Source organism: Tamandua tetradactyla, chromosome 2 (genome assembly GCF_023851605.1).
Source record: "Tamandua tetradactyla isolate mTamTet1 chromosome 2, mTamTet1.pri, whole genome shotgun sequence".
Classification (NCBI taxonomy): Eukaryota; Metazoa; Chordata; class Mammalia; order Pilosa; family Myrmecophagidae; genus Tamandua; species Tamandua tetradactyla.
The window spans coordinates 182,167,556-182,194,794 of NC_135328.1; the positions used below are offsets into that span (position 1 = coordinate 182,167,556).

Here is a 27,239-nt window from a genome sequence, read left to right on the forward strand (position 1 = left end):
TTACATTCACAATGTTGTGCTACCATCACCACCATCCATTACCAAAACTTTTCCATAGTTCCAAATAGAAACTGTACATTTTAAGACATAACTCCCTATTCCCCATCTCCACTCCATTCCCTGGTAACATATATTCTAGATTCTGACTCCATACGTTTGCTTACTCTAATTATTCCATTTAAGATTTCACTCACCATTACGTCTTCAAGGTTCGTATTTGTTGTGACATATTTCAGATCTTCATTCCTTTTACAGCCAAATACTATTCAATTGTATGTCTATACCACATTTTGCTTATCTATTCATTGGCTGATGAACACTTGGGTTGCCACTACGTGCAAATATTTGTTTGAATCCCTCCTTTCAATTTTTTTGGGTGTATACCTAGAACTGGATTGCTGGGTCTCTAGGTAATTCTATACTTTCTGAGGAACTGCCAAACTGTCTCTTATAGCAACTGTACCATTTTACATTCTCACCAACAATGAGTAAGTGTTCCTATTTCTCATATCTTCTCCAACACTTTTTGGTTGTTGTTGTTGTTGTTGATTTTAAGTAGCCATTCCAAATGGTGTGAAATGTTATCTCATTGCGCTTTTTTTTTAAGTAAGCAGAAATTTTATTTCCTAACTCTTCAGAGATTATTACAAACACAAATAAAATATCCTTTTAAAAAGTGTTCCAATCAAACTGAAAGGCACATCATCAAAATAAAACATTGTAACATTAAGAATTCTTTGAGGCTATAACATTTTCACATTACTTTGTTTTAACCATTTGAACATAGGTTACATTTTAAACATTTATTAAAGACATGAAATAATGTAGTATTTGTTAAAGCACAATCATAAAATGGAGGAACTTAAGAAGACAGAGCAAATCTGCTTCATACACAGGATGGGGCAATACTAATCTTTCCCAAAAAAGTTAGCTGAAATAATTCCATGATTACTGTTAAAAATAAAATGGTATTCTCGTTTAGAAAAGTCAAGACATCATATGATTAGTAAATATCTCATATTTATAGTTCCCCTCAAATTTATAGTTGCTTATCTTCATGTAGAAACTAAGTTTACAAGATAAGAACAAATTTTCTTACGGCATAAAAATCTTAGAAACAACAAATTATAGATATTCAATTTTTAAAAGGCAAAACTTTTTCCTTCTTAAACTGTAAATAAATACATCCAGTAAATAAATATATCCAGTGAATAAAATACATATAGTATCCCAGAATAAAAATACTGGTAATTCACTTATGAAAGAGATGTATTTTGGTATATTTTATGGTAGGATTTTTGCTTAAGTAATAAGCACTTTACCAAAAGAACTAGGTCCTTATTATTCATAAGATCCACTCTTTCACCCAGTTTCCTTATTTAAGCAGAAACATACCAATTTCTGTAGAATTTTGGCTATAGGACCATGTCACAGGGAAAGAGTTTTCTTGAAACTTGAAGAGAGTCATTCACCTTGTGTTTGAAGGCATTCCTTAATGAACTTCTTCTCAATCTTCAGAGGAAAGCACAGGATCTGGGCTCCTGGAGGTGGTTGCTTCCAGCTGATATCCCAAACCAGCAGGCCATCCTTGCAGGCATTCTGCAGGCAGTACTGCTGAAGCTCTGCAGCTGCCTAAGAGACCTTGATCCTCTCCATGCCAGCCTCCAGCTTGAGCTGCTCCACCTGGTGCTGCAGAGTAGTCACCCTGGCCCCAGGAGACATGGTGACCCGCTGCTGTGCTAGCTCTGCGGGTGGGAGAGCCAGGCTGGGGCTGGGCCATGAGACCGGCTTGGTGTCACACAGGTTGGGACTGCCCAGCCACCTGGGCACCCAACCCCCTCTCACTGGAGTTTTGATTTGCATGTCCCTAAAGGCTAATGATGTTGAGCATCTTTTCATGTGCTTTTCGAACGCGTGTAAATCTTTTTTGGAAAAATGTCAATTCATGTCTTTTGTGTATTTTTAAAATTGGGTTGTTTGTCTTTCTGTTGTTGAGTTGTAGGATTTCTTTATAGATTCTGGAGATTAAACCCTTATTGGATATGTGATTTCCAAATACTTCCTCCCATTCTGTAGGTTGTTTTCTTTTTTTTTTTAACTTTTTAAATTGTATAATATAACATACATACAAAGCAGTAGTTTTCAAAGCACTCTTCAACAAGTAGTTACAAGACAGATCCCAGAGTTTGTCATGAACTACTATACCATCCTTTCAGATTTTTCCTCTAGCTGTTCCAGAATATAGGAGGCGAAAGGGCTTAAATACTTTTCTATCATCACAATTGACTTTTATTCGTGAAAAATAACATATATACAAAAAAGCAATAAATTTCAAAGCACAGCACAACAATTAGTTGTAGAACAAATTTCAGAGTTTGGTGTGGGTTACAATTCCGCAATTTTAGGTTTTTACTTCTAGCTACTCTAAGATACTGAAGACTAAAAGAAATATCAATTTAATGGTTCAGCAACCATATTTGTTTGTTAAGTCCTATCTTCTATGTATAATTCCACCATCACCTTTGATCTTTCCATACCTCTTTTTAGGGGTATTTGGGCTATGGCCATTCTAACTTTTTCATGTTGGAAGGGTCTGTCAGTAATATGGGGTAGGGAGATGGAACTAGCTGACATTCTGGAGAGGCTGGTCTTCTAGGTTTTAGGATTTATCTGGCCCTAAAACCAGGTAAGGGACCCTTCTGGAGGTTATAGGTTTCTTGAAAGTTGTCCTAGTGCATGGAAAATTTGTAGAATCTTATATATTGCTCTAGGTGTTCTTTAGGATTGGCTGGAATGGTTTTGGTTGGGGTTTAGCAAGTTATGATAGGTTGCAATGTCTAACTGAAGTTTGCATAAGAGCAACTTCCAGAGTAGCCTCTTGACTCTATTTGAACTCTCAGCCACTGATATTTTATTAGTTATACTGCTTCCCTGCCACCCCCCCCCCCCCCCACTTTTGGTCAGGATGGAACTGCTAACCCCATGGTGTCATGGTCAGACTCATCCCTGGGAGTCATCTCCCATGCCATCAGGGAAACTTTTACTCCTGGACATCATATCCCATGTAGTGGGGAGGGCAACGATTTCACTTATAGAGTTGGGCTTCAAGTGAGGTCACATCTGAGCAACAAGAGGTTTTCCAGAAGTAACTCTTAGGCATACCGATAAGTAGGCTAAGCTTCTCTGTACCTACATAAGCTTCAAAAGATTAAGCCTGAAGAATCAAGGGCTTAGCCTATTGATTTGGGGATCCCTAATGTGTGACACAGTATCAGGGGATTCCCTGTTGGTAAAGTTTAACGGTTCCATTATTTTTTCTTCCATTCCTCAAGGGACTTTGCCAATACCTTCTGATTATCTGCTGAATATATTCTAGGATGTATCCAGGCATTACATTAAAGCTATACAGGATTAAAGTCTCTCATTCTTATTTTGGGCTCTCTGTGTTTTGTTCAAATGAGCTGTTCAGACAGGTTGAGTTAGATTATGTGCTACAGAAAATTTAGGTTCCAGACAAAATAAACCTTTCTTCCTTTGGTTTTCAATCAATAGGTGAGGTTCTAAAATATAAGCAATGTCCTCTTTACCCCTGTGTTCTGAATTACCTTAATCCTGACCTGATCGGCTTCACTCTTATCTTCAAATACCAGGTTACAGATACATTAAACAGCCTCTCCCAAGAATGTGTTTTGCTATAACAGTTTACAATCTAGGCCTCTGTTTTCTTATAAGCATTTTCTAAAGGAGACAATACAATAATTGTTCTTCCACTTCTGGCTTATTTTGCCTCACCAAATGTCCCACAGGTTCATTCACATCATTGCATGCTCATGACTTCATTCCTTTTTGTAGCAGCACAATATTTGATCATACGTATATGCTATTATTTGCCAAGCTACTTCTCAGTCAGTGCATCCTTCAGCCACCTGCATTCATTATGTTGATGAATACTCTCAATTTTAGATAATTTCATTGTTGCCAAGAGAAAGATAACCAATAAACACACCCTAACCAAATAAGAAATCTAAATGTCCCCTTAACTCTTGTCCCTCTCCCCATTATTTACCACTGCTGTTGCTGTGGTACCATTGATGTTTTCATTTTGAACACAGCCCAGAGCATGCAATAGCAATTTTACCCTGTACCCTAGACTTAAAACACTCTTTGTACATGAATCATACCTTAGAAATAGTTCATGCAAGAACTTTTTTATATTTCTAGTGTTAATCACATTAGACACATAGGTCTATACAATTCCTTTCAATCTTGTCCATCTGTAGGTTGTCTTTTTACTTTCATAATAAAGTACTTTGAGGCCCCAAAGTTTTTAATATTGTTAAGGTCCCATTTATCCACACTTTCAGTTGTAGCTTATGCTTTGTGTGTAAAGTCTAAGAAATCATTGCCTAATACAAGGTCCTGAAGATGCTTCCCTATGTTTTCTTCTAGACATTTTATAGTTCTGGTTTTTATATTTAGGTCTTTGATCCATTTTGAGTTTTTGTAAATGGTGTGAGGTAAGGGTCCACTTTATTTTTTGCACATGAACATCCAGTTTTCTCAGCACCAATTGTTGAAAAGACTATTCTTTCCCCATTTAGTGGACTTAGTGTCCTTGTGAAAAAAATCAGTTGACCATAAATGTGAGGATTGATTTCTGAACTCTCAAGTAAATTCCATTGGTGTATATTTCTATCTTTGTGCCAGTTTCATGTTATTTTGATTATAATGGCTTTGTAATAAGTTTTAAGATTGGGAAGTGTGAATTCTCCAACTTCGTTTTTTTTTCCAAGATGTTTTTGACTATTTGGGATCCCTTACTCTTCCATGTAAATTTGATGATTGGCTTTTCCATTTCTGCAGATAAGACTGTTGGGATTTTGGTTGGTATTGCATTGAGTCTGTAAATTACTTTGGATAGAATTAACATTTTAACAGTATTTAGTCTTCCAATCCATGAACATGCAAGGACCTTTTATTTAAGTAGGTCTCCTTCTGATTTTTTTTAGCAATGTTTTGTAGTTTTCTGTGCACAAGTCCTTTACAATCTTGGTTAGATTTATTTCTAGATATCTAAGTATTTTAGTTGCTATTGTAAATGGATTTTTTTCTTGATTTCTTCTTTAGAGTGTTCATTACTAATGTATAGGAACACTACTGATTTTTTAAATCTTTGGAATTCCTTTCATTAAGGTTTTCACAAAATGTAAAGAAAAACATAACCATCTACACCTGTCACAAAATAGATCAAATAAGTGGTTAGCACACAAACAAAATGATCTTTTCCCATTTTTTTTTTTTTTTTTTGCATGGGCAGGCACCAGGAGTCAAACTTGGGTCTCCAGCATGGCAGGTGAGAACTCTGCCTGCTGAGCCACTGTGGTCCACCGCCCTTTCATTTTTAAAAATTAAGTAACGACAATGTTCAAGGTTTTACAATTTCTCTCTCTTGGTGTGTGTCTATCTTTTTAAGGCTTTATGTCACAGACCCTTCACTCACGAGTACTTGCACCCTGTCATCAAGAAAGGAAGGTCACTGTGGTGGATACATTCCTGAAGGTCACACACATTGATCTAAGTAGCCTCAGCCTGTTAAACTAAATGATCAATCAAATACCCTCCAACCAGCTCTCACAGTTTCATTAATCTTCTTTCTATACAAAGGAATAATAGAAAGGGCTAAGTTTCCAATAGCATTCAAGTTCTCAGAAGATCAATCTTTATGGGTGAGAAGGGAAAAACAGACTCTTTTTTTTTTCTGGATAGAATGTCTTTTCTTTTATCCATAAAAATACCAATAATCCATAACAGTATAAATGGTGGCTTGTACTAAAACATTTTTCAGATTAAATAGTATTGACAGAAAAGGTGATATTCTGGTTGGGTATTTTAGAAGAGGCTAAAGTGGAGCAGTTAATGTTGGAAAAGCACTACTGAAAATACATCTCCCAACAGGAGTCATTCTCTTGCAAGGTCTGGGGGCAAAGCCAGCACCCCTGCCTTGGGAATTAAACCTGAGGGAAGACTCTTCAGCAGACACTTGACCTGTTCTTGACCCAATTTGATCCTGTCATCCAGCTTTTGCTGCTCAATGAGAAACAATGACATCAGTTTCACAAAATGCTGGTAATCCCGGAGTTGCTCCTTTGAAAGTTAATTGGGCAGGATGTCCAATATCAGCTGTTTCCTGTGGTCGAGGTTCTCCTTGAGTTCCTGGGCATCCTTGTGCTGCCTAGCCAGGACCTTTTTCTCATTGAGAGAGCACCTTACTTCATTACTGGCATCTTCATCAAAGCTGCTAAGGATGGTCTCTACATAGGCCAGGGGCCCTGAAAGGGAGAGCAGCAGGTTTACCATCTTGTTCAAATCTCCTATGAATATTTTGCACTTGTCAAATTCATTGGGATTGCAAAGCCTACTGATCAAAGCCTGTCTCTCTTTTCCTAAGGTGTTATTGAGTTTACTGTCCATCAGCTAACTCCCCTTTGCTTCCTAGAGCATCTCAAGCTTGCAGGTGAGGCTTCCAATAAGTTCAGCCTTCTTTTTCATTGACATCTGCTCACTTTTCTTCTGGCATATCTTTGATTTTGTTCAAAAGTTCAGCCTTGGGAGTGGACACACTGTAGTAGGCAGGATGGCTGACCAAGATGCCTACTGATTCCTTTTCTTCACTCCTCTTGCCTTCATATCCTAGGAAGTTGACAGCTTTCTGCATAGCTTTCCTCTTTACGCTGTTTTCCTTCAGCAAGTCAACACCTTGGGAAAACAAACCTTCCATCAGGTCCATAGTTGTCTTCATTCTGGAATCTGGATCCAAAATATCTGCAAGAGATTTATCTTGGTGGACAATTTCCTTGGTTAGAACCTTGGTTCTGAGGACCAGAATTGACTTTCTTTTCTAAATCATGGGTTCCCCTGACTGGCTCATGGATAAGGCTTTGGGTCTGGGTGGGAGTTGGTTGTCCTAGACTTGGCTGCTCCCCAAGACATACAGCAAGTTGAGGTTGTGTATGCATGATGGAGGTATGGTTGATCTCATTGGCCTCTGAAGCCTTGAGAGAAGTTTGGGGTCTGGAAGCCAGAATCTGATTACCCACCAAATGGGCTGCACCAGGCATTGGCCTTTACCTTGTAGTTGCCACCTTGGAAATTTTGTTGGAGCTGCTGTTATGGGACTCCTCATATGCCTCACTGTCAAATTGTGCCTTGTACATGGCTTGGGGAAGAGGTGAAGGAAAGTCATCCAAGCCATTCACCAGGGTTTCCAGGCTTGGTGGAGGAGTTGGGGTGGGGAAAGAGCTTCAATGTGGAGCTGGACTTATAACAATGTGTTGTAAGTCCTTCACAATCACTTCATCATCATAATCTTCCTTGAGTTTGTAGGACAGACTCAAATATTTGGACGGAAATCTGCCCTGGGGTGCCTGGGACCCCAAGAGGCAAGTCTGGGTCAGAAGTGAGGCTTGAACTTGGAAGGCTCTGTGGTTTTTAATAGTGCTTCAGGTTTGCAAACTCAGGTGACAAGGGTTCCTCAGCAAGGCCATCCTTTCTGTGTGGGTCTTTTTCCCTCTACGAGTAGGAGGTCTTTGAGGCAGCAAGACCTTCTTCTTCATTCCCTCTTCTATCCCATTCTCTGTACTGTTGGACTCATTGCTTCTTGGACTTTGAGGCTGGATCAAGCTGTGACCATTGCTTCTGTGAGTCACCATAGGGGTATAGGGTGGTAGAGGCTGACACCCTACCTGTCACCCCTTCTAGTCTGCTGGTCAGTGGCAAGCTGTAAGCAGTAGGTTGATAGAACAGTTGAAGGCAGAGCTGATCCAAGAGGAGTCAGTGGTCCAGCCTTGGTGTCTGTGAAAGGCCCTGCATTCCTGCTGGTAATGGCATGGGGCAAGATGTTTTGCTGTTATGCCTCTGATGGTCCAGGATTCCAGGACATTTATTGGTAACTGAGCAGCCACCAATTGCTTTGCAGCCTGAACTACCCTAATGGGGGTTAGGACGGTGTAGGTGTAATGGTAGCTCTTCATGGCCTCTTTCTGAATAACTGAGTGACCTGGATCCAGGGCCAGCAAAATAGCATGGATCCTTCAAAAGAAGATGGAAGCCATTGTTTCCCCCCTAAAGCAAAACCTAGCGCTCCTCGTCTGCCCTGGGAGATGACCTGGACCTTAGGTGGACAGGGACAGCCAGGACATCTGAGCGCTCCTGAGGAATGACTTGGACTTTTCAGCCCTCCTGGCCACAGCACCTCAGTAATCCTGTCCACCCGAGGTCCGCAGTTAGTTCCACAGACCAGCGTCGTCCTAGCCGACTCCCTTGGGGGCTGCTGCTCCCCACGCTGATGTTCCCCGATGAGGCAGCCGCCTAGGAAGGAGCTGGTGCGATCTCGAAAGCCCCGTGGGGTTTCCCTCTCGCCGCCCCCCCCCCCCCCGCCCCCGCCAAGGCAGTGGAGAACGGTCTTCCTGCGAGGCTGCAGGATCGTCTCCCGCAGCTAGCTCAAGCTAAAAGCCGAGACAAAGCTCGAGGCCTAGCGAGGCCCAAGGTATCGCCTGGAGATAGGCGCTCTGGGCCGCTCCTGAAGCGGCCCGGGCTCCTGAAAGCGTTGGAGAGGAGGGTCGCTTGCCGGTCTTGCGCTGAATGTAGTCGCCCAGCGCTCTGCTGGAACTGCATCAACTCCAGCCCAACGGGCTGGGCGTGGAGTAGGACTTTCCCTCGTGCTCCAAGATCCAGCGCCCAGCAGCCGAGGTGCTCTCGTGGAACCGCCCACTCTTTCTCTGCATGCCCAAAGGCGCCGGCTCGGCCTCCTCCAAGCTCCCCACCTCATTTATCTTCTTGGACTCTGAGTAGGAGTACTTCTCTGCTCGGTGGTCAGGCGCCGGCGTGTCTCTATCCTTGCGGCTGAGTCGTCCTCAGTCACAGTCACGACGCGGCGGGTGCGGGGAGGCAGAGACCTGTGTCTCCACGTTCCTCAACCCCACGTGGTCCGAGGTGGACCGAGGCCACCAGAGCCTTGATGCCGCGGGCGCACCCGGTTCCAGGTCCTGGCGGCAAAAGAAGGTGACCCCCCAAACCCGGGAATGAGTGTCCTTGATGCTGTTCCGGTAGGCCCGGCTGAAGGGAGCGCCAGCAGAGGCGACTAGGGTACGCTGGGCCTGTTGTCTCCATGTCTTAGCTAAATAGCTGAAGGGTGCTCTGGCTGCGGAGGAGGCGAGCCTTTTTAGTTAGCTTGGGTCTGAGCTAACGTCAGAGTGCGGGGGAGGGGGGCGGCTAACGTCTGCACTCCTCCTCAGCTGCTGACCGCACTGCTGCCAGAGAACCTCTTCCAACTTTGCCTTCCCACTGTTTGAAGTGCTGCTCCTGGTTGCCTAGGAGTTCAACAGATTGCGAAAAACGGGTGTCGGATCTCGGTCTCCTCAAGGTCATTCTCAGAAGTACTGGAAGTGGAAAGTGTCTTATTGGGCCTATAGTTATAGCCATAAGTGGGGCTGCCCACACTGCTAGAGCTTAGAAACCTCCAGCACTGAGCAGTGGAGCTTTCCTAACTGAAAGCAAGGCAGAGCTGAGGCACTGCTTGAGCTGAGCCTCATCTGGCCCAGACTGGGTATCTGCTAGTGTGTTGGGGAGGAGGGATCCTCATTGCTTGGGTCTGAGCTATGGAAAGAGGCCGAGCCACTGCCTCTCCCCTGGGGCCTTGGATAGGAAACTGGCTTGTCCAGATGGTTCCTGTGTTCATGACCAGCTTTCCTTCCAGGGTCCTCATCCTTGGTGTTAACTGTAGAGGCAAACCTGCTATCGGCATATGCCTCCTGGGTTCTATCTCATAGTTCCAGGATTCTGTACCTTAGACTCTCAGGAATGTTCTGGAGAGATGAAAAACTGACTTGGTCTTGCCAAAGTTGCCTGGCAGGCTCTGGCCTAGGCCTTCTCTCTCCAGCCTTTTCCATAAGTTGACATTGTGGTCTTCCTGAAAATCAGCTGCCAGGGCTCTAGGGGCCTGGAAGATCTCTTGTCTTCACCCACCTGCCAGGCTTGAGTCTGAGGGGTTTGGGGCCTATGGTGATTAGAATATAGTTTGTGGCTGTGGGTGTTCTTTTTCTCAGTAGGAGGTGGGCTGTTGCCTTGGGTGATATGAGAGAATTCTTCAGGGAGGTATCTTCCTTGTTTTTAGGCACTACTGGGAAAAGGACTTTGTAGGGGATAAACTTGGCTGTAATTTCTGCTTTCTTCTCTACTGGGGACAGTAAGTCATGTCCTTGGCAATAAGAGAAGGCATCTGATTCTTAGATGAGAATGGGTCCCATTCTCATCTAAGATAGCCGACTTGTCATAAGCTCCCTGAGGGGCTGTATATCCACTCTCCTTGACCAGTGCAGGGTAGAACATACCATTATTACTCCTGGAAGGCTGGGGCACCTGGGCAAAGTGGGGCTCCAGGGAAGGTACAGCATAGATGCCAACTGGGAGCAGAGGTTGGCCAGGTTGAGCCTTCTGGGTATAATTGTGCTTGGGCGTCACTGGAAGGCTATTCTTTGGACTCTTCTTTAGTACCATATGCAGCTGTTTCTCTATGAATGGAGATTTCAGGGAGCCTGAAGAATTTGTCTGAGCCTTCTGATCAAGGCTTGAGCCAGAGCTGGGATGCTCATGGTGTCAGATGGCTGCATAACTGTCACTCCAAGCTGGGAGCAGGGATGTGCCTACTTTAGGAGGCAGGTTGCCAGCAGCACTCTCCAAGGAACTAGGGCACTGCTGGCTCCAGGATGGAGTTGTCACTTCCTTGCCCCGAGGAACATTATGCATTTACCATAGCCCTGGCCATCTGCTGATGCTCTGGTCTGGGATTTGGAGAAACAGGGCTGAGTTCACCTCATACTCTGCTGAGACTCCCCTCTGGGTAGCATAGACTGTCCTGACATAGCTAATGTCAGTCGGCCTCATCCCTTCTAGGAGGCCACCTTGAGCAGAAGTGGTGTCCATGGAGCTTTGAACGCTCCCAACCAGATATGCCAGAAGGTGGATACTCTAGGATACTAGAACTGGTGGAGAAGGAACTGAAAGCTGAGTCTTTCTTGTTATGGAGGTGGCTGAGCTAGTCAATGCTGTCGGTGGGCTTGGCAGAAGAAAGAAGATGGCACATTGGGTACCCTCCACTGAACTCCAGGCTCCCCATGCTCCCCTGGGAGCTATACTGGTCAGGGCTCTGCCTCAGATAGGCATGGTCATAGCTGGAAAGGTCACTTGTAGAGGAGCTGGAATGGTAGCTTTGGTGCCAAGGAGTGCCAATTGTGCCCTGAGATATCTGCATCATGCTGGGATCAGGTTGGTTCTCCCCAAATTTGGTTGAATGCTCAGAGTGTGGTCAGCCTGCAGGGTCACTGCACCTTGTGCTTCAGCCAAAGTTTAACTCCTCCCAACCATGCTGCTTTCCTGTGCTGGCGATCAGAGGTGAGGTATGCTAGGCTGATGGAGTTAGAAGTGGCAGTGTCTGCATGGCCCTGGTCTGCACACACATCTCTTTGCAGCTCGCTGGGCTGCTGCTGACCATAGGCCTTGGGCCTTGCTAACACTACTGATTTTTGCATGTGGCTCATGTACTCTACCACAATACTCAACTCATTTATTAATTCTAGTAGCTTTATTGTGGATTTTTTGGATATAGGATTGTGTCATTTGCAAATAAGGAATGTTTCACTCTCTCCTTTCCAATGTGGATGCTTTTTATTTCTTTCTCCTGTACTCTGGCCAGAACTTCCACTACAATGTTAGATAACAATGGAGACTATAGGCATTCTTGTATTAGTCCTGATCTTAGAGAGAAAGCTTTCAGTGTTCACTACTGAGTAGGATGCTAGCAGTGGGTTTTTCATAATGCTCTCTATCATGTTGAAGAAGTTTCCTTCTATTCTTAGTTTTCTAAGTTTTTTATTTTAATCAAGGGGTGATGGTGGATTTTGTCTAATGTCTTTTGTGCATCAATTGAGATGATTATGTGGTTTTCTTTCTTTCATTCTGTAAATGTGCAATATTACATTAATTGATTTTTTTATGTTGAACCATGCTTGTATACCTGGGATAAATCCCACTCGATCATGGTGTATAATTCTTTGAATGTGCAGTTGGATTTAGTTTGCTAGAATTTTCTGGAAGATTTTTGCACCTATATTCATAAGGGATATTTGTCTGTAATTTTCTGTTTTTGTGGTGCCATTATCTGACTTTGGTGTTAGGGTGATTTTGGCTCATATAATAAGTTAGGTAGCATTCCGTCATCCTCAGTTTTTAGAAGTTTGAGCAGGACTGGTGTCCTTCTTGGAATCTTTGGTAGAATTCATGTGAAGACATCTGATCCTGGGCATTTCTTTGTTGGGAGGTTTTTGATGACTGACTTAATCTTTTTACTTGTAATTTGTTTGTTGAGATCTTCTATTTCTTGTATCAGTGTAAGTAGTTTTTTGTCCGTACCATCTAAGTGATCTAATTTGGATCATTAATTTGGAGTTGAACTCTAATTTGGAATACAGTTGCTCATAATATTATTCCCTTATAATCCTTTTTATTTCTGTTGGGCCAGTAGTAATGTCCTTTTTTTCATTTCTTCGAGCAGCTACTTTTTTTCTTTTTTGCTTGGGCAGGCACCAGGAATTAAACCCAGGTTTCTGGCATGTGAGAACTCTGCCTGCTGAGCCACCATGGGCTGCTCATTTCTGACTTTAGTTTTTGTGTCCCCTCTCTATTTTCATTATCAGTCTAGCTAAAGATTTGTCAATTTTATTGATCTCTTCAAAGAATCAACTTTTGGTTTTGATGATTACCTCTGTTGTTTTAAAATTTTCTATTTCATCTATCCCTGCTCTAATAATTGTTTTTTCCTTCCTTCTGTTCACTTTGAGTTTAGTTTGCTCTTCCTTTTCTAGATTGCCTAGTTGTGAGGATGGGTCTGTAATTGGGATCCTTCTTCTTTTTTGATTTAAGCTGTATTAGTTAAGGTTCTCTAGAAAAACAGAATCAACAGGAAATATCTGTAAATATAAAATTTATTAAAAAGTCTTATCTAACTGTGGGGACATAAGGTCTAAAATCCATAGGGCAAGCTGTGAAGCTGACGACTCCAATGGAGGGTCTGGACGAACTCCACAGGAGAGGCTTGCTGGCTGAAGCAGGAAGAAAAACTCAATTCTGAATCTTCCTTAAAAGCCTTCCATTGATTAGATTAAACATCACTCACTGCAGAAGACACTCCCCTTGGGTGATTACAAATGGAATCAGCTGTGGATGCAGCTGACAGGATCATGATTTAATTCTATGAAATGTCCTCATAGCAACAGGCCAGCACTTGCCCAACCAAACGGGTACCACCACTGGGCCAACTTGACACATGAACCTGACCATAACATAAGCCTTTAGAGCAATAAATTCCCTCTCAGCACTGCCATTGATCATCCCATAAGTTTTTGTCGGTTCTGTTTTCATTTCCGTTTGCCCCATGATATTTCCCAATTTCCTTGTGATTTTTTCTATGTTCCATTGGTTGTTTAAGAATTTGTTGTTTAATTTCCACATATTTGTGTATTTCCCATTTCTTCCTCTGGTATTGATTTCTAGCTTCATTCCACTATGGTCTGGGAAGATATATTGTATGATTTCAATATTTTTTAATTTACTGGGACTTGTTTTGTGATCTAATATATAGTCTACCCTGGAGATTGAACCATGTATACTAGAGAAGAATGTGTATTTTGCTGCTTTTGGGTGATGTTTTCTACATATATTCCTTAGAACTAGTTGGTTTAGAGTATTGTTCATGTCTTCTGTCTCCTTACTGATCATCTGTCTAGGTGTTATAGCCATTATTCAAAGTGATGTATTAAAATCTCCTACCATGTGGTGTGATGGTGGCTCAGTGGCAGAATTTTCGCCTGCCATGCTGGAGACCTGGGTTCAATTCCTGGTGCCTGCCCATGAAAACAAAACAAAACAAAATCTCCTACCATTAAAGTAGATTCTTCAAATCTGTTAATATTTGCTTCATATATTTTGGGGCTTTATACATTTACAATTGTTATGTTGAACTTATATATTTCTAATAGTTCTATTGATTTGACCCCTTTATTGGTGTATTATGACCTTCTTTGTCTCTTGTAACAGTTTTTTACATAATGTCTCTTTTATCTAATATGAGTATAGATATCCCAGATGCCTTTTGGCTACTAATCACATGGCATAATTTTTCCATTCTTTCACTTTTAATCTACTTGTGTCTGTAAATTTCAGATGAGTCTCTTGTAAACATCATACAGTCCAGTCATGCTTTTTTATCCATTCTGCCAATCTCTGACTTTGAATGGAGAGTTCAATCCATTTGCATTTATAGTAGCTCCTGATAATGCAGGACTTTCTTCAGCCATTGCACATTTTGTCTTTGTAAGTCATATATTTTTTTTACCCTTAATTCTTTTGTTAATGCCTCCTTTCATATTTGATTTTTTTATATTACACCATATTCACTCCTTTCTCATTTCTTTCTGAATACTTTTTTCATATATTTCTTCATGGTTACCAGAAAATTTAACATCTTAATCTATAGCAATCTTATTTTTATATATTTTATTGTAAAATATAATATATATACAAAGCAAAGAAGGAAAAAGCAATAATTTTCAAAGCACACACCAATAAATAGTTACAGAACAGATGCCACAGTTTGTCATGGGCTCCCATTCCACCATCTCAGATTTTTCCTTCTAGCTCTCCAAAACACTGGAGGCTAGAAGAAATATTAATATAGTGATTTAGCAGCCATACTCTTTTGTTAAATCCTATTTTCTCTGTTATACCTCCTCCTCCTTTGACCCTTCCCCCAATCTACAGGGATCTTTGGACAGTGCCCATTCTGACTTTTTCATATTAAGAAGGGATGTCAACACTAAAGGATAGGGGGATGCAATTAATTGATAATCTTGGAGAGGCTGGTCCCTCTGGGTTTCAGGATTTATCTGATCTAGGAACCCTCTGGGAATTATACGCTCTAAGACAGCAAACTTAGTGCATGAAGCCTTTATAGAATTTCAATTCGAGCCCTAGGTGTTCTTAAGAGTCAACAGGAATGATGTTGGTTGGGGTTTAGAAAACCATGGCAATGAGCACCATCTAACTGAAACTTGCATAAGAGTAGCCTCCAGGATAGCCTCTTGACTTCATTTGATCTCTCTTGGCTACTGATGTCTTATTTTATTACAGGTCTCTTCCCCCTTTTGGTCAGGAAGTTTTGTCAATCCCATGGTGCCAGGGCCAGACTCATCTTTGGAAGTCATGCCCCATGTTGTCAGTGAGACTTTAACCATTGAATATTAGAAGAGAGCATAATGATTTTCATTAGGGGAGAGGGTAATGATTTTCCTGGTAGAGTTGGGCTTAAACACAGAGAATGAGGCCACATCTGAGCAACCAAAGAGATTTCCTAGAAGCAACTCTTAGGCTTTGTTATGGGTATTTTTGCTTCTCCCCTACAGAAATAAGTTTCATACGGGCAAGTCTCAAAATCAAGGTGCTGGCCTATTTTCTTGGGAGTCCCCAATGGTTGAGAGGGTGCCTGGGGTTTCCCAGATGGGAAAGTTTAATAGCTCCATATATATATATATATATGAATATATATATATATATGAATATATATATATGAATATATATATATATATATATATATATATATATATATATATATTCTCCCCTCTTTGAACCCTCAAGGGACTCTACCAATAATTTTTAATTATCAGCCCACCATAGTCTGAGATGTATCTGGTATTACTTTAAGCTATACAGAATTACAAGGCCTTGTACCTGTTCCGGACTCAGGAGTTTGGGTTGTTTAATGAGCTATCCAGACGGGTTGATTTAGATTATGTTACAGAGAATTTAGGTTCTAGACATAATAAACCTCTCTACCTTTGGTCTCATATAGCAGGTGAAGGTCTAGAGTATGTACAATACCATCACTTACCCTGGTATTCTGATTTATCTTAGACCCAGCCAGACTGGCTTCATTTTTACCTCTAATTGAGGCCTGATGTCTTTTTTAGTTACTTTAACTGTTATTATATGTAGCTATGCTAATTTTGAGGTCTGCAGCACTCCATTTCTGGGTCTTAAGTGTCATAGAATGACTCAAATTCCAGGGAAATACCAACTGATACATATATGGCTCAGTGTCTCAAAATCTAGAATCTAGTCTTCAGACTAAGATGGTTATATAGCAATTATATTTGATTTGCTATCAACTTAACTTCAATAGCATACATTTATACTGTTCCTATAACACTCTATAGCCCCATCTTTTTTTTTTACTTGTTAAGGTATATCTTTGTACATTGTATATCCAAAACCAATTATTTATCATTATTCTTTATACATTTGCATATTAGAATCTGTAAAAAGTAGAAAGTGGAGTTGCATAACAAAAAATACAATACAGTAGCACTGGTATTTACAATTATTCATATGGTCACCTTTATGGGAGATCTTTATTTCTTTATGCCACTTTGATCCACTGTCTAGTGTCCTTTCTTATCAGTCAGAAATACTCCCTTTCATATTGCTTATAGGGCTTTGGTACTGTACCACAGCTTAGTTTGTGCTTTTTTCCATCCTTTTTCCTTCTCCTGAGCCTGAATCATTTCAATTGCCTTGTCTTTGAGATCATTGATTATTTCTTCTACCATCTCCAATCTGATGTTGAAACCCTCTACAGAATTTTGCATTTCAGTTATTGCGGTCTTCAACTTCACTATTTCTATTTGGTTCCTACTGAGAATCTCAAAGGGATTCCCATGTTATTCATTCACTGTTTTCCTTATATCCTTTAGTTCTTTGTCTCTGTTTTCCTTTATCTCTTTGAGCATATTGAAGGTCATTTTAAAAGTCTTTTTCTGATATTTCCAAAATGTGGTTTTCATTGATAGTTTTTGTATTTTTATCTTATTCCTTTGGATTGGTCATCATTTCCTATTTGTTTGTCTTATAATCTTTCATTGCACAGTGTACATTTCAATATTTTTAAGTGTTAATTGTGGAAATTAGTCCGGGAGCTGAGTTTGTATCCAGTTAGTGATATGACACCGATTTTCTTAGTGCCAAGAGCTAACCCAAACAAACAAACCAAAGCATAAAGCCCCTTTCCAATCTTTGCAAATTGGCTCTGATTTGGCTATTGGCCTCCTTCAGATCTTAGTCCTTTATCAAGAAGATCAGGCCATGACAAACGTGAAATAGAGGGTTCTCTTTGTCTTATCTGAGCCTGCATGGAGCCAGATAGCCTGCTTCCTTTTCTGGGCTTGTGCTTGCTAGTAGCCTTAGGAATGCCCTGGTTTACAGTTTACAGGAGTTTGAATGTCCCCTCTACTCTCCTTTCACCCCTTCTTGGTGTTCTATTATGTAACTTAATGCTGGTAGTCTCTTGATATAGACTACTTCAATTTATTTGTTTCTTATACTGCTTTATCTGCCTGCAAGCTGCTTCTCTGTTTTGAGGAAAAAATTCTGGGAGGGCAAGCAGGAGACAATATCCTAGTTCAGTCTTTCAGACTTCAACCTGAAGAATGGCACTGATGTACAGCCACCCTAGTATGTACATATGGGTTACTCTGTGCCCTCTAGAATAGGGCCAGGGACTTACTACAATGGGAGTACAGACTGGTTTCACCTCACACTGGGGAGGGGGCAGGAGAAGTACCAGTAAGGGTGCCAGGAGTTTTCCCATGGTTTTTAAAGATGCATTTTCTTAATTCAGTACTTGTGCTGTTACTGAAGCCCTTTAACTGTTTTCTGTAGTTTTGAGATTCTTTCACTCTTTGCCTGAGGGGTGGTGGAACAGTGGCCATCCTCAGAGCTAGACAACAGTGATTTGAAGTAGCCGATCAAAAGCAATGATAAAAAAAACTTAGAAATGTAAGAATACAAGGAAATTTCCTCATTAAATATTAATAAAATAGGGGGTACATGGGAACTCTGTATTTTTTGTATGATTTTTCTATAAACTTACAATTTCTGTAAAAGGGAAATTAGCCCCTCCAAAATAATAGTTTCCCTAAAATATTTTGTTTTATGATATAAAATATATATACAAGATGATCATAAAAAAGCAGTGATCAGCAATTAGACCACACATCCCCAAGTTTGGAGGACTAGGTCTTTATATTTCAACCTTGCTGCACCAGTATCGTAGGCTGCAGTCCCCACTGCTGCCTGTCACAAGGCCAGGGGGATGAGGAATTGGGCATAGTAGCTGCTTCAGGGAGGGTAAAATTCACAGGGATTTACCACAATTTTCCAGCCTCTTCCTCTGGCTATCCCTTGGATGCTTCACAGTGTTCCACTAGACTATGGAGTACCAAATTAGGTGATTCAGACAGTTCCTGCCAGTTCAATATTTGTTTTAAGGAGGAACTGATTCCTGGAGCTTCCTCCTCTGCTATCTTCCTATAATCCCATTCCATATGTCATGATATACCACACCACACTGCTTCTGATCAAGAAATTATTTTATATAAAAAAAGTGAAACAATGGCCCATATACATGAGATTCATTAGTTTTACCACATAGCTCATTGTATTAGCTAGGGTTCTCTAGAGAAAAAAAGGATCAGCAGAAGATATCTGTCAACATGAAATTATAAAAGTGTTTGACATAACCATGGGGATGTAGAGTCCAAGGTCTGTAGGGCAGGCCATGAGATGGCAGCTCCAATAAAGGTCCTCAATGAATACTCAGGAGACGCTGGCTGGGCAACTGTGGGGATGTAAGAATCAAAGATCTGTAGGGCAGGCCACAGGTTGGCAGCTCCAATGGAGGTCCTTAATGAACTCTCAGGAGAGGCTGGCTGGCTGAAGCAGGAAGAGTTATTGTCTCTTCTGAATTCTCCTTAAAAGCCTTCTGGTGATTAGATTAAACATCACTCATTGCAGAAGACACTCCCCTTAGCTGGGGATGCAGCCAACATGGTCATGATTTAAGTCCATGAAATATCCTCATAGTGACAGACAGGCCAGTGCTTGCCTGACTTAACAGTCAGGTACCACCACCTGGCCAAGTTGACACATGAATCTGACCATGGCACCCATCATCCAGAAAAAATTAATCTGATAAAACAATGGTCTAACCTATTGAAGATGCAGTTATTCTTGGTAGGTGATAACATCCCATAGGGTTGAGGTGCTACTCTAGAAAATGATATACAAGCTTTTAACCAGTGACTAACATATGACACCATCTCTCTTATAGCCAGAATATATGGAGAAGAATCCCGAGATAGAAGTGTGAGTGGCTTCTCACAGTAATACTCCATTGGTAAAATATGTGTTTGTTCTAGTTTGCTAACTGCCAGAGTACAATATATCAGAAATGGAATGGCTTTTAAAAAGGGGAATTTAATAAGTTTCTAGTTTACAGTTTTAAGGCTGAGATAATGTCCCAGTTAAAGCGAGTTTATAGAAATGTCCAATCAAAGGCATCCATGGAAAGTTACCTTAGTTCAAGAAGGCCGCTGAAGTTCAGGGTCTCTTTCAAGTGAGAAGGCATTTGGCGAACAGGGTCAGTGTTTCTCACTCATCTGGAAAGGCATGTGGCAAACATGGCATCATCTGCTAGTTTTCTCTCCTGGCTTCCTTTCATGACGCTCCCCAGGAGGCGTTTTCCTTCTTCATTTCCAAAGGTCGCTGGCTGGTGGGTTCTCTGCTTCTTATGGCTATGTTCTGCTCTCTCAGTATCTCTCGCATTCTCCAAAATTTTTCCTCTTTTATAGGATTCCAGTAAACTAATCAAGACCCACCCAAATGGGTGGAGACACATCTCCCCCTAATCCAGCTTAACAACCACTCTTGATTGAGTCTCATCTCCAGGGAGATGATCTAATTACAGTTTCAAATATATAGTACTGAATAGGGATTAGAAGAAACAGCTGCCTTTACAAAATGAGATTAGGATTAAAACATGGCTTTTCTAGGGTATATGCATCCTTTCAAACCAGCACAGTGCTATTATATTATTGATAGTTAACTTTTATAATTTGTTTTTAGTTTATAAACTTAAAATTAAATGGAGATTGAGATTGAAATAGTAAGAATTAATATCACTCTAATGATCACAGACACTGACATTCCCTTTGTAGGTTGAGTGTTGAGGATTGAAACATGTCCCCCCCATCTGGTCCAGTGAACCCATTTGTAAATAGGACCTTTGAAGATGTCACTAAAGTATGCCCAAACTGAATGAAGGTGGGCTTAAATCAGTATGGCTGAAGTCTTTATAAGCAAGGGATATTGGATATGGAAGAGAAGCCATGGGGAGCAGCAAGAAGTTGGATGTCAATGGAACCCAGAAGAGGAAGGAGAAGATGCCATCATATGCATTGCCGTGTGACAGAAAAGCCAAGGAACAAGGACAGCTTGTACTCAGCCACAGTCCTCGCCAAGAAAGCAGTGCCTTCCTGAAGACTTGATTTTAACTTCTCCTAGCTCAAAACCATGAGCCAATAAATTCCTGTTGTTTAAGATAGCCCATTGGATGGTATTTGTTCTAGTAGCAATGAAACTAAAGCATATAAGTTAAGTGATTATTTATTTGATCGATAATACATCATATTAGGTGGAAACATAGTACTTTTCTTGTTGTATAAAAGGTTATATGTGGGTGAAAAGGTTTGTATGCATCCTGTGTATCCAAAGTGGACTGTGCTAATGCTCAACATGATCCCTACTCTTCTAAGTTTTCCATGTGCTATAAGACTGGTGGCCTGAAAACTACACTGTCCAGATTCCCTTCCCAATAAGACTCTAGTTAAATTTCTGCAAATCAGAGGCACTTGCACACTACGGGGAAGCATAGAGAGAAAAAGTACCAAAAGGGAGATGAATGGACGGACTTTTGTAGGGACTTCTGGGTCTGCAAATCCCTCATTTTGGTGCAGCAGAGGGTATTTTCTCCGTTATGTCTGAACTTTTAGATTTATTGAAAGCCAGCAGAAATTCTTTCTGACCTTCTACTCACTCCCAGCCCTCCTTTCCAACAGTTTGGCAAGCATCTTTTTCCCAGTGTTATATTGCTTCTTGCTTGAAATACCTAGAGTAGACTAAAACCTTGACTGAAAGAAATAATGGGTAAAGTTCTAGACCCTCAATTATAATTAGCTATTATCAGCAATTGTTCAGATATATGGGAATAGGAAAATTGAGAAAAAATCTGTTTACTTTCTTACCTCATCAGATTTTATTTTTTCATTTTCCAGTTGTTTAAGTAGAGCCTCTTGTTGTTGAATTCTGGATTGCTGTTGAGAACTGGTCTTTTCCAGTTGATTTTCTTTATCCTGTAAGATTCTCATTTGCCTTTGTAGCTCATTTACATTCTGATCTAGGAGTTTCCTGAGGGCAATTAATAAATATGAAATTACACTGCAAATTGCAACACTTTATAAATGAAACTCTTAGACCTAAAATTGTGTACCATTATAGGGGATTGTTGTTGCTGATCAATGAGGTTGGGTGTATGTCCATAAGATAGAGACTAACATAGGAAGCCTACTTTGTGACAGAGGTTTTTCTTAGTTTTCTCCTTTTACTCCTCAACACAACTTTATGAAGAATAATTTTCCTTATTGCATATATGAGGAAGCTCTTGTTATTCAAGATTCCTTAGCTAGAACAAGTTGGAGGTAGGGTTCAGGTCCTAAATACCATATTCTTTCTACTCTTCCTCACTGCTTTACCAGTTGAGCCCGCTGATCGTTTGGACTTAACGTGGGGTTCTTAGTTACAAAATACTATTGATGCTAATGCATACATGTTAACACTGTTGTAGCTGAATCATGAATGAGCCTCCATTTGATGAAGAAGTTTACCAATTTTCCCAAAGGGCCATAAACCCTTTGCTCCTTCACAGGATGTCCTAGTTCTTCTTCTCATGTTTCTGGATGTAAGAACAGGCTCTCCAAGGACTGTTGTAGCTTACCTTCTACCATTCCCAGCTTATTCCTGTACCAACAGCCCCTCTCCCCCACTTCTCTCTTTATTTCATACAATTCGTTGTACCTGAGCCACTGTTATTGCATACTTCTTCTTTTTGGTTCCATTCCCAATTTTTTTCAAGGGATGACACTAAGAGATAAGCCTTGGAGCTGAAATGGAAGATTAATTTTCTGGAACTAAAAGACTTTTAGCTATCTGTGATAGCATTTGAGACTTGAAAACTGGCACTGAAAAGTGCAGTCAAAATTAAAAGAGCAACTCATGAATATATTGGAAATTAATTCTCTCTCTCTCTCTCTATATATATATATATATATATAGAGAGAGAGAGAATTATATATAATTCTACATATATTACGTAGAGTTTAAACATATAACAAATAAACCAGTTCAACCTGTAAATAAAATTAAGAAATCAGTGGATGATAAAACTCCCTATCTCTTCTATAGCTTAGCCTCTGTTCCAATTCATCCTTTATATAGCAGCCAGAATCTTCCTAAGTTACAGTCTAATCACATTACTTCCTCTGCTTAAAGTCCTTCGCTGGCTCTCTATTACTCTTATAATAAAGTCCAAACTTCTTCATGTGACTTGTGAGGTTCTGCATGACCTAAGACTAGCTTATCTTTCTAGCCTCATTTTCTTGTCACTCCATCTCCTTACAAACATTCTTTCCCCATCCTGAATGAGCCTTTTTTACTTTCTCAAAGAAGTTTTCCTCTATACTTATTCCTCCCCTCTAACTTCAGCTTTTTCTCTGTCTTCATCTTCTAGGCCTGCCTTTGCCTAATGTGCCTCTCTTTGTTCCCCCAAACCAATCATTTCAATCTCATCTGAAATATCTTTTAGGAAAGCTTTCTTGAGCTCTTTAGACCAAATTAGGTGTCCCTGCTATGTGCCATCACAGCATTCTTAACTTACCTTAGTATAAAATTATTATACTTCTTTGTAGTTGCCTAGTCTTTTTAAAACGTAATTTGATTAAGATATATTCACATACCATAAGTCCATCCAAAGTATACAGTCAGTGGTTCACAATATCATCATATAATTGTGCACTCATCACCATGATCATTTTTAGAACATTTATGTTACTCCAGAAAAAGAAACAAGGAGAAAAAAGAAAACCCCAAGCATCCCATACTCCTTTCTCCACCCTCTTATTGACCACTAGTATTGGACCCTACCCAATTTTAAGACTTACAATAGAGGTAGATGAACTGAGACAATGTAGTATTGTCAGAAATATATATAAAATCAATGGAACAGAACTAAACATCCAGAAGTAGATCCACACACACAGAGACAACCAATTTTTTTTTTCCTCTATAGCTTTATCATTATCAAAGACCAGTGCCACTGGATTGCAGTTCAACAACTTCAGGTATTTCCTTCTGGCTATTCTAAAATACTATACACTAAAAACAATTATCTACATAATGAGTCAGAAGTCAGTCATTTATTACATCCTAATTTCTCAGTTATACTTGTCCCCTCTCGTTTGATCTTCCTCTTAGTCTTCAGGGAAAAATAAACTTACTAAGGAAAACTTTTATAGAGACTAGGAGCCTAGAGCACTCCCTAGGATTTTCAGGAACACTGTTGGTTGGGGCTTGGCATACTGCAGTAGTTTGCAATATTTGGTTGAAGACTGAATAAGAGTAACCTCCATAATGATCTCTCAACTCTATTTGAAATCTCTTAGCCACTGAAACTTTATCTTGGTTCATTTCTTTTCCTCCTTTTGGTCAAGAAAGCATTCTCCATCCCATGGTGCCAGGGCCAGGTTCATCCCTGGGAGTCATGTCCCACGTTGCCATGGAGGCTTGTCCCATGTGTAGGGGTGGGGTGGGAATGAGTTTATTTGCAGAGTTGGTTTAAAGAGAGAGGCCTCATCTAACAAAAGAGAACCCCTGGGGGTGACTCTTAGGCATAATTACAAGCAGGCCTAGCTTTGCCATTACAAAAATAACTTTCATAAGGTCAAGCCTCAAAATCAAGGGCTTGGCTTATAGAATTAGGAGTCCCTAAAGCTTGAGAGAGTATCAGGAATTTCTCAGATTGGAGAGTTTAATAGTTCCATATTTTCCTCAATCCCTCAAGGGGACTTTGCAAATACATTTCTATTTTCTACCCACACTGCTCTGGAATGCATCTGGGTGTTACATTAACCTGTAGAGAATAATAATATCTTATTCTCTGTTCTAGGTTCCATGTAATTAGGTTCTTTAAATAAATTGATCCGACAAGTTAAATTAAACAGTATGTTACAGAAAACTTAAATTTGGGACCAAATAAACATATCTTCCTTTGGTGTCACACAGAAGTTGAAATTTCAAAATGTAGACAATATCATCCTTTACCTTGCATTGTGATACACTCTTGCTGTAACTAGGCCCATGTTATTCTCATCTCCAATTGGTGTCTGATCTCTCCTTCAACCTCTTCAATAGTTTCTGTGTGGAGCAGTGGTGACTTTCAGAGCTGCAGTACTCCAACTCTGCGTCTCAGGTGTCACACAGATACCCAATGTTTTAGGGAATCAATAGTTCATATACCAAGAACACAACATTTCAAAATTTAGAAATAACAGTTAAAACTCAGGAACAGATATGACTGCTGCAAGGGCCCCCAACCCAGGAACCTTAAAAATGAGCCCTACTTGAACATCTGTACTTCTTAATCCTCAACTATCCAATGTCTACCCACTCTCCATCCTATGACAACCCATGCATTCAAATTCAGTTATCAGAGTTTGCTCATTATACTTCACACGAGTGAAACCATACATTAACCTCCTTTTTTTCTGGCCTATTTCACTCAATATATTGTCCCCAAGGTTCATACACCTAGTTGTATCCACCTGATTTCATTCCTCCCTATAGCCATTCAATATTCCATCATAGGTATACACTATAGTTGGCCCCTCTGATCATCAGTTGAAGTACTCTTAGGTCACCTCCATCCATTGCAAGTCTTGTATAATGCTGCCATAAACACTAATGTGCAAATGCCCACACGTGTCCCTGCTTTCAGTACTTCCAAGTCTTTGTCTAATAAGAGGGTTGCAGGATCATGTGGTGACGCTATACTTAGCCTCCTGTGGAACCACCACACTGCACTATTCTACTTCCATACCACATGAATAGTTATAGCTCTCTCTTCTCCAGGACTTCTCTCCTTCTGTTTATTTTTAAACTTTTTCATTCACATACATACAATCCATCCTAAGAGTACAATCAGTGGTTCCTTGGACAATCACATAGTTATACATTCACTACCACAATCTTATGATAATATTTTCATTTCTTCCACAAAGAAAGAAGAGGAGAAAAGAAGAAAATAAAAAAATAAAAAAGAAACAACAACAATCTCATACCCTTCCCTTATATCCCCCTATTATTGATATTTAACTTTGGTATATTGCCTTTTGTTCTAGTTTGCTAGCTGCCGGAATGTAATATACCAGAAACAGAATAGCTTTTAAAAGGGGAACTTAATAAGTTGCTAGTTTATAGTTTTAAGGCTGATAAAATTTCCCAATTAAAACAGTCTATAGAAATGTCCAATCTAAGGCATCCAGGGAAAGATACCTTGGTTCAAGAAGGCCAATGAAGTTCAGGGTTTCTCTCTCAAGTGGAAGGGCACATGGCGAACACGGTCAGGGTTCCTCACTCATCAGGAAGGGAACATGGTGAACATGGCGTCATCTGCTAGCTTCTCCTGGCTTCTTGTTTCATGAAGCTCCCCGGAAGGCATTTTCCTTCTTCATCTCCAAAGGCCGCTGGCTGGTGGACTCTGCTTCTCATGGCTATGTCATTCTGCTCTGCTCTCTCTGAATCTCTCATTCTTCAAGATGTTTCCTCTTTTATAGTACTTCAGAAAGTAATCAAGACCCACCCAAATGGGTGGAGACATGTCGTCACCTAATCCAGCTCAACAACCACTATCGATTAAATCACATCTCCAGGGAGAGGATCTATTACAGTTTCAAACATATAGTATTGAACAGGGTTATTCTGCCTTTATGAAACGGGATTTTGATTAAAACATGGCTTTTCTAGGGTACATATGTCTTTTCAAACCAGCACACCTTTGTTTCAATTAATGAAAGAATATTACAAGGTTACTGTTGCCTATAGACCCTAGTTTGCATTAATTTTATTTTTTCCATATACCATCCCATTTTTTTCTTGCACTAACTTTTTTTATTCTTAATGGCTTAAAAAAATTTTTTTATTGTATAGTATAACATATATACAAAGCAAATAAATAAAAAAGCAGTAGTTTTCAAAGCACTATTCAAAAAGTTACAGGATAGGCCCCGCAGCAGCCGACCCGCCCGCCCTCCTTCTCCCCTCTCTTTCTCCGCCGGCCCGCCGCGCGGCGCCCACGCCCCGCAGCAGCCAACCCGCCCGCCCTCCTTCTCCCCCCTCCTCCCCCTCCTGCTCCGGCCGCTCTCCAACCACCAGCCTCTACAGCCTTGCCGCCCTCACCTTTCCTCCTCCAGAACAGCTACTGGGGGAGTGGAGATAATACAGAGCAGCTCCCGGAGCCACGAGGGAGATCAAAGGGACGGCGTACCCCATCCTGGAACGGCTGACTATCTGGGAGAAACAGCTCCGGTGAGATCACCAAGGGGCACGGGCTTTCCTGGGTGGGATGGCAAGCGACCGGAGTCCCTCCCCTCCACCTTCCCAGGCCAGCTGGTAGAACTGGACAGGCGGTCCCCTTAGGCTGCGGCGGCTGGTGCCCCCACCACACGAGGCCCCCCGGAACAACTGAGATAGTTGGGTCGGAAATCCCCAGACTGCGGAGAACAGTGACCGGGGGATCCCTTCCAAACACGTGACTCCCCCATCGGCTGGGAATAGTGCACTCTCCCGGGCTGCGACAGCTGGCGCCCTCCCGCCACGCTTGGTGCCCCGGGCCGACTAGCTAATTCGGCCGGACGCTCTCCCGTGCTGCGGCGGCCGGCGACCCTCCCCGCATTCGGAACCCCAGGCCGGCTGGCATTCTTCCAAGACGCTTCGGCTGCCGAACCTCCACTACGGCGAGAATTTTCCAGAGTTAAAGGACCCACAGCAACTTTCACTGGTGGAACCCGTAGACAAACGTGTGCCACGAGCGCCACCTACTGGGCAGGATAAGAAATTCAGAACCCAGAGATTGCACAGAAAAATATTTCAACCTGTGGGGTCGAACACCCAGGGAAATCTGACTAAAT

General features: G+C 41.1%; 1 protein-coding gene and 2 pseudogenes across 9 annotated transcripts in view; all 3 read right to left on the reverse strand.

Moving 5' to 3' along the window:
• CCDC30 (coiled-coil domain containing 30) overlaps window positions 1–27,239 on the reverse strand; it is a 238,769-nt gene that overhangs the window by 60,655 nt on the left and 150,875 nt on the right. For all 9 annotated transcript variants that reach the window (XM_077150023.1, XM_077150015.1, XM_077150017.1 and 6 more), the window contains one exon: window positions 21,246–21,408. In XM_077150023.1, coding sequence (XP_077006138.1) covers window positions 21,246–21,408 — 163 coding nt within the window. The remainder of the gene's footprint in view (window positions 1–21,245; window positions 21,409–27,239) is intronic.
• Window positions 1,296–2,081, reverse strand: LOC143663379 (guanine nucleotide-binding protein G(I)/G(S)/G(O) subunit gamma-10 pseudogene; annotated as a pseudogene).
• LOC143674391 (protein Shroom3 pseudogene) lies at window positions 5,389–14,545 on the reverse strand (annotated as a pseudogene).